The sequence below is a fragment of the Bactrocera latifrons genome, unplaced genomic scaffold (assembly GCF_001853355.1).
Source record: "Bactrocera latifrons isolate USDA-ARS-PBARC rearing strain unplaced genomic scaffold, ASM185335v1 scaffold_1247, whole genome shotgun sequence".
Classification (NCBI taxonomy): Eukaryota; Metazoa; Arthropoda; class Insecta; order Diptera; family Tephritidae; genus Bactrocera; species Bactrocera latifrons.
Window position 1 is genome coordinate 24,935 of NW_017534683.1, and position 8,138 is coordinate 33,072.

The 8,138-nt window shown below is 40.1% G+C and overlaps 1 protein-coding gene across 2 annotated transcripts; it reads right to left on the reverse strand.

Moving 5' to 3' along the window:
- Window positions 1–6,069: 6,069 nt before the first annotated feature.
- Window positions 6,070–7,166, reverse strand: LOC108978633. 2 transcript variants are annotated; one of them, XM_018949010.1, is made up of 3 exons: window positions 6,683–7,166; window positions 6,465–6,616; window positions 6,070–6,373 (listed from the first exon to the last, which is right to left on the reverse strand). In XM_018949010.1, exons 1-3 carry the CDS (start codon window positions 6,923–6,925, stop codon window positions 6,292–6,294), a joined length of 477 nt encoding a protein of 158 aa, XP_018804555.1. In that variant the 5' UTR covers window positions 6,926–7,166; the 3' UTR covers window positions 6,070–6,291. The 2 variants fall into 2 exon arrangements, with proteins under 2 accessions (XP_018804555.1, XP_018804554.1); XM_018949009.1 differs by having other exon boundaries at window positions 6,070–6,616.
- Between the last annotated feature and the right edge of the window lie 972 nt (window positions 7,167–8,138).

An 8,138-nucleotide genomic window follows, 5' to 3' on the forward strand; every position in this document is an offset into this window, starting at 1 on the left:
CGGTGTCTGGGGCAGCCCCGGAGGTAGCAGAAATGCAGGTGGGCAAGGTGTCGGAGCAGCCCTGCGGAAGAAGGACTGAGTAGGCAGTGCCAACGGCGACAATACGGAAATTGCCCAAGTGAACCTGCATCACGCGGGTGCAGCCTCAGCTGTCATAACAAACAGGTTCACAGCATAGAAATCGGGCATACCGCTGAATCCAAGAGCCTTGGGTTCACAGAGGAGAGATCAAAGCCTCAAGACRGAGGCAAACAAGGTAATCTGGGACCTCTCTAGCGAAGGACCTAGAACWTTTATAGTTGTTAGGAATAACATAGATTTCATCTGTATTTCAAAGTTCCTGACGCAGGACTTAGTGGCGGTGCGGGCCAGGGACCTTGAGGGCAAGGATTTCGTCCTGGCCTCAGCAAACGTCTCAGGGGAGGCACCTACAGTACCCCCGGCGGGGGTGGAAAGGCTTTTAGAACACTGCAGACGGCACAGACCCCCCTCATAATAGGCTACGACGCTAACGCCCACCACTCGGAATAGAGCAGTACCGACTGCAACATAAGAGGTGAGTCTCTTTTAGAGTACACTATAGGTAGCAATTTAGAAATAGAGAATGTAGGGTGCGAACCCACTTTCATAACTATAAGCAGGAGGGGGTGTTGGGCATCACCTTGAGCAATGAGCCTGSAAGCGGACTGGTATCGCAATGGAGAGTCTCGACGGAGCCTTCCTTATCAGACCACAGGATTATAAGGTTCCAGCTTAAGGTAGAAGTTAGACAACTCCCCCTAGATTCAACCCTCGGAAGGCGCATAGGTACTAGCAAACTTTTTTTGCCTTTGAAAAAAGGAAATACATATGAAAAAAATTCAGTTTTACACTGAAAAAAAGTTTTATGGAAATAGTTAAATTTTGGTCAACGGAAGAACTCTAAGGATCTAGTGGTTGTAAATAAGGATTTAGAGTCCGCCGTAGACTCTAGTGAAGTTAGAGAAGCATTGAAAGAATGCGGTTTTGGTATTAAAACTGTTGTAAATATATTTAAGAAAAGTAAAGTACCACAGCCAATGTTTAAAATTGAATTCCTTCAGGAATGTAKTAAGCAATGAATTAGGCAGAAGGGGGCAGACTGATGACAACGTTTCAGGCCTTGGGCAGGAGAATAGTCTTTCTGAGCTGTRCGGGTCTGTAACTAACGCCTATCATAACGCTTGTCATGGCAGTTGCCTACTAAAAGCGCCTATAGACGGACGAAACTGTCCATGGTGGACAAAGGAACTAGCAGACCTTCGGAAAAAAGTGCGCAGCCTGTTTAACAAAGCGAATCGTACGGGGATGTGATTAGAATACCGGAGATGTCTCCGGAGATTAGGTCCGCAAAGGAGGCTAGCTTCAGGAGATTTTGCGAGAATGTCGCCACTACGCCAAAAGCGGTCGGCTGCACAGAGCTCAGGCCAGGGGCACAAAGGACGTAGAAATAGCAATCAAACGTGACGACGGGACATTTACGACCAATACGGAGGAAAGATCCATGGAGATTCTGCGGGCGCACTTTCCGGAGAAAGTTCGGGAGGATCAATGTCCACCCATCCATCCACAGCCCATCCCGCGAGGATTGGCCTCGTTTGAGAGATTCAAGTCTCCGGGAGTGGATGGCCTCTTTCCGGAACTGTTACAACAGGGGGAGCAGTTTCTGCTGCCTTACCTAGTTCGGCTGCTGAGAGAGAGCCTCGCAATGGCTTATATCCCTGAGGTATGGAGGACAGTGAAGGTGATCTTCATACTCAAGGCAGGAAGGAAAGACTACTCGTTGGCGAAATCTTGCAGGCCAAAAAGTCTAACGTCTTTCCTACTAAAAACCATCGTGGATCAGGAAATAAGGATGAAGGCGCTGAAGAGTTCACCACTGCATGCGGCTCAGCATGCTTACAGAGCGGCCAGATCTACCAGTACTGCTCTGTACCAGCTGACCTCTGAAATAGAGAGTTCACTGGAGCATTTGAAGGTGATGCTTTGTGCGTTCCTGGACATTGAAGATGCTTTTGATAACACATTCCGCAAGAGTGTAGCCAAGGCGCTTGAGAAAAAGGATGTGGCGGCACTATTGCGTAGATGGATAGAAGCCGTACTGCGCACAAGGGTTGCTGAGTCCACAATAGGTGATACCAGAATTCGCCTCGGCACAACAAGAGGCTGCCCACAGGAGGGTGTGTTATCACCCCTGCTATGGAGTCTAGTCGTGGGAGACCTGCTAACACTGCTAACAGATAATGAGATCCTCTGCCAAGGGTATGCGGACGACATTGTAATTATGGCAAAAGGCAAATATGACACTCTCTGTGACTTGATCCAAAGGGGTCTCAGAGGGGTGTGGAAAAGGCAAGGTAGTCTCAGCATGGAATAGATAAGTGGCAATTTACCATTGGCCCTCCTAACGAGGGATAGTGCTACCAAAAAGGTTACCTTCAGGAAGAAGTTTAAGGTTACCCTCGGCAGCAAAGATGATTGGAAAGATTCCAATCTCGAGCTGTTGTTGAGGAACAGTACTATGAGGAGGTATACCGATGGCTCGAAAATATCGGAGGGAACCGGCGCAGGGATTGTGGRCCCACGCACTAGGCTCTTAATACCCATGGGTGAGTTCCCGAGCATTTTCCAGGCAGAAGTGTATGCCATATGCCGGTGTATAGAAATAAAMAATGCACTTCGCAATGAGCGAATAGCCATTCTCAGCGATAGTCAAGCGGCGCTAAAGGCGATCTGCTCTGACGAGATCAAATCGCTTTTAGTGCAGGAGTGTAGGGATAGGTTGAATAGCTTTGCGAAAAGAAACGAGGTACACCTGATCTGGGTGCCTGGTCACAAAGGTATAGCCGGCAACGAACTGACGGAAGAGCTTGCCCGCTCCGCAGCCTCCATCAAGATGGTAGGACCCGAACATTTTACGGGTGTGGGTYCCCATACCATGAAGAAGCTGCTCCGTAAAGAGAAAAGAGTAGGCAAGGAGGAGCATTGGCTACAAGCTCATGGTATGAGACACGCCAAGCTACTAATGGGAGGATACAATTTGAAAAAGTTCAAAATTGTAATAAACCTAACCAATAACAAACTCAGGCTGCTAGTCGGTATACTGGACACTGCAAGCTAAATTGGCATCTGCACAGCATGGGCCTATCAGCTTGCCGTTTCTGCGACAAGGAGCCTCAAACCATGGAGCATCTGTKGGTTGACTGCACAGCAGTCTGTAGACGCAGATCTCCGGCCCTTGGAGTGTTGTTTTCGGATATAGATCGCATTGCCTCGCTAGCGCCAAGTAGTCTACTGTACTTCGTTAATGGGCTGGGTCTATGCGAATCAATGTGAGTAAGGAGTGGGCACAATAGACCAAAGGTCGCACTACATCTCATCATTCATTCATTCATTCATTCATTAGCAGGGAGTACCGTTCAGCAATATTTCTACATGTAGCTCCGGCGCTTGATAAGGTGTGGCATGAAAGTCTTTCATATAAGATAAAAAAATTCTACCCTTAGAATTGTATAAAACATTGGAAACTTATTTAAATAATAGAAYATTTTTGGTATCGCTGATAGACAGATAAGAGCTGGTGTACCACAAGGCAGCGTTTTAGATGTGTATAAGAGACAGGGTAAGGGCTCGTGTACCACAAGGCAGCGTTTTAGGCCCAACTCTACGAAGGCTCACGTGGAGAAAACACATCAAAAACACCATGGGTGAAATTATTTAGGCAATGTGTCAACTGTAAAGTTGGATACTGTTCCGAAGAATGGAGTCTTTAAATAAAACCATGGAGTTGCTTGTATGGCTGCTTTCCACACAGACGACACACACCCAATAAATGCTTTGAATGAAATATTGAGGTAGATGTATACAAATAACTTGCACATTACATTTTTCAACTCTTTTGATATTTTCATAAAAATGCATTATCCTTCCGAAACTGATATAATTGTGTAAATTGTTCTTTTAATGGCTATGTACAAGCAAATTAACAACAAAGAACAGTTTCTCTTGCCACATCAATATATCCAATCGCTAATAGTGAATACAGAASAAAAATTTTTTAACAAAATGTTGGGTGAACACTTTAAACAATATGTAAAATAGCTGTTTGTGTCATTTTGTACAGCATTTACGGACGATCAATTAACTGCAGTAGGTGTAAGCTGTGTTACCGAAAATTGTTTAATATTTGTTATTATTATGTTTAAATTACTTAATACTAATAGCTCTCAATTAATTTAAAATATTATTGTTAAATTAGCTTATACTCGTATGTGTACAAATTATGTGTGTTAAGAATTAGTAAATTAGCAAACATATTACTCATAGCAAGAGGCGAGTTAACCGTGCATTCTGTGATCAATGAATAACGAAGCAAATAACCTATTGTCCAGGCGTCGAATTGGAACTGTCAAAACTGGTGCAAATTTTCAATAAACTAAAAAAAGCTAATTAAATATCAAAATGGACCCGACTTTATGTTTTATTTAAGCTCTAGTGAAATAGAAGGGGATTCAAAAATAGTGCGGAGATAACTAAGAGATCTCAGGAGAACTTCGACACTTTCGGATACTGCGTAGGTATAAAAAAAGGAAAAAAAAAACAAATTWTGAAACCTCATCTAACAAACATCAAAGCATTGGAATCGTAAAAAGACGGTGGAGAATTTTAGAAAATGCAAGAGAGGAAGCTATCATCCCACAAAAGTTTCAAGATTTGTTAAAGTTCGTGCGGCTTTACAAAACATCTGCATAAAATTTAATATGTTATGACCCTGAATATTGCGGTTCTGATCAATCTCAAGAAATAGACAGTTTAGTTTTAGTTTCACTAAAAATTATTATAAAAACCTAATTACTCACATTTTTCAAATTTGTCTGTAACGATTGGCTTTTTCATTCGAGTAACATTTCGAACGAACGGATACGTTAATATAATATAATCGTTCACGTATGTCTTAATCCGAAATACAGCTATTTACTTGACGAGTGATACTTTGACGGATGTGATGATTTGACCTCAGTTTTCTGTAACCCATAGGTGATCATAATAATAACCAAATAAACTATTTTCAGTAACAGATAAGCTAATCACACCGACGTGTAGTGAAGAAGAACTTTTTTTCCTGAGGCTAAAACAAAAGTAACCTATCAGTTAACGAATTAATTACTGATATCCTATCTTTGACCAGTTACCTAACCATTACAGCTAAATGCCGTGGGGCCACCAGTTTAAGATGCTAAGTTGTGGAGGAAGGTGTGTATGTAACTGATATGCAATTTATTTTGGTAAAATATTAATTTTTTTATGATTTTTTTTTTAGTTTAGCTTCGGATCAAAAATACCAAGCAAAGAAAAAGCTTTCCTTAAATAAGGCGTCGGAGAAACGTACTTGTGGAGGGCCCTATAAAGACAAATWAATCACTGCGGGTGACGAACTGTAAATCGAAGCAGCTGGACTTGAAGCTTGCCTAGAGGGCATAACAAATGTTTTTGCATTTGGAAATAACCCAACTACGCAAGCAAGACAAACCCATTCTCCAGCTTCTTACCTGGCCCAAAAACATCAACACAGACGCTACTCGCTACAACGTCAACAGAAAGAACTCCACGCACACCGAGGAGGAAAAGTAAGAGTGACGAAAAGTTGGAGTTACTCCAACAAAATATGAAGTCATTGTCAGATTTTCAAAAACGATTAGATGAAAMGCTTAAGACGTTGGTAACTGCACAGAAGAAAATGCTAGCACTACAGGGAAGATAGGTTGCTATAAAGGAGGAAAAGCACCGCATCCAACAATCCATTTGTTAGCTCCAAGACTTGAGAAAGATATTAATTATAAAACCTCGTACCTGAACGAATAATTTTTAGTTTAAAGCATTTAATGAATTTTAAGTATTTTTGAACTTTATTTATTTAGTATTTAAGAAATGTGATACAAGCAACAAACGTGAAGAAACGWCTAATTAAAATTAACTTTATATGAACAAAATTTTTGTATTTGAGTTCAGATGAAAAAAAAAAATTTACAAGGTTAAATACATAGACATTTTTAAATTAAATTTAATAAGAAATACTTTTTTTGACTTTTTATTGTTTCGCAGTTCGCAACCCCGGTGTCGATATCTGTTGTTTGATCGGAATCGCAATTTTGAGGATCATAATTTATTTTAAACAGATGTTATTTCATGATGCACAAAAGTTAGCAAATTTTGCCACTTTTGTGGGATGGTACCTTTCTCTCTTTCCATGTCCTAAAATTCTCTAGCGTCCTTTTAAGATTCCAATAGTTCGTTCGATGATACATCTTGCTTTGAAATGGATTTCATAGCGTCACTTGCACCATCCGAAACGTTTCTGTAAGGAGTTATGCACCATGGTTCCAATCGGTAGCCAGATTTCCCTGTTAAACTCTAAATAAAATCGATGTGGTAAAAAGAAAATATACCTAAAACCAATGAACTTTCCTGTTATGCTGAAATCGTTCTTCCAAAACTCTTCTCTGGTCTGGTTCTGGCGTTTCCAAACAAATGAGTCGTAGGCTGCACCTTCGTATTGACAGTTAATACTAGCCAAAATTTTGTACGTGTGATCACATATCTAATAAAATAGAAAATTTAACAATTATACAYTTATTTCAAGAAATGTATTATAATAGCAACTTACTATCACAGCGTAGATACTATGATAATCTATTATATTTAAGTAGATATGCTCGTTTACTGTGGGTTTTTGCAAGCCGATGTGTTTGCCATCAACACACCCAATAACTAAACATTCTTCATATTTAGTAATATTACTAAATACCTCAAGGAATTTTATATTGCTACACAAACCACTCTTTACACGGAAGGGAACCCTTTGGTGTAAACTGTTGGCACCATTTCGATTCCATTTCTTTAAGCACATGGGATGCCAGCTTCGAAACAGTGCTTTTACAAATCCCAATTAAATAGTCACTGCCTACATTGTTTTTATATCCACCGCTAGCCAAATGTGAGAGCGTGGTTGCTAATTGTAGTACTGGAGGCACTGCTCTGACGTCAGATTGCGTTAAACATATACAGTAAAAGCTCTTACAAGCGGACACTGACGGTCGCAGCGATTTTGTTCGTCTAAGGGAGATGTCCGCCCAATAGAGCGTGTTGAGGAAAATTAAAAAAAAAAAAAACCAAATATGTAGAATGTTCCCTCCACTAAGGAAATAAATATAATATGTTAATACATTTCATAACATTCTATAATAAATTTTTATTATAAGAAATTCAGATTCATAAACCTTAAATTAAATTATTAGGTTGTCGAAAAAGTCTTGCGGTATTTTCGGTAGTTGGCGCTGAGAGCTCGTAGTTTTAGTTTTATTCTTCGCATCGGGTCATGCTATACCWTTTTGGAARGCTCWTTYCACGCGCTAACACGTGTTTGATTGATTGTCGTTTACTTTAAGTCGTTCGTGAGTTATRGCGTCGCAAACATGGAGCAAAATAAAGAGAAAATACGGCATATTTTACAGTACTACTACGATAAAGGCACAAATGCATCTCAAGCCGCCAATAAAATTTGTGCAGTTTATGGACCCGATACAGTTTCCATTTCCACCGCACAACGATGGTTTCAACGTTTTCGTTCTGGTGTAGAGGTGGTCGAAGATGTGCCACGCCTGTCGTCGAAAAAAAAAATGTCAAATTCAGTTTTTTATTGACTATGATGATATTCTATTGTTTTATAACCCAAATTTGTGTTAACACATGTGTTGTGGATATACTATATACATATGTCAATATGAAACATATTTARGTACAATGGAGTATATTGAAGTAAATAATTAAGGATTTTTAGGAGTTCCTGGTAAGTTGTAGCGCCGCGAATGTATCTCTTTACTGATGCGAGTTCAATTAATTATTATAACAGAAAATTGTATTTTTCTCTAACAGTCATGTTTCTTCATACAATCATTGTAATAAATAAATAATTGCACCCAAAAAAGAGAGTATTGGTAAAAAAAACCTACAAATCAAAGGTTGTTAAGGAAAAAAGAGCAAATGAAACAGTTGATGATCGTGAGTTACGTCTGGAGAAAAATCGTAACAGAATATCTTCAAGAAGAAATATAGAAGAAGAG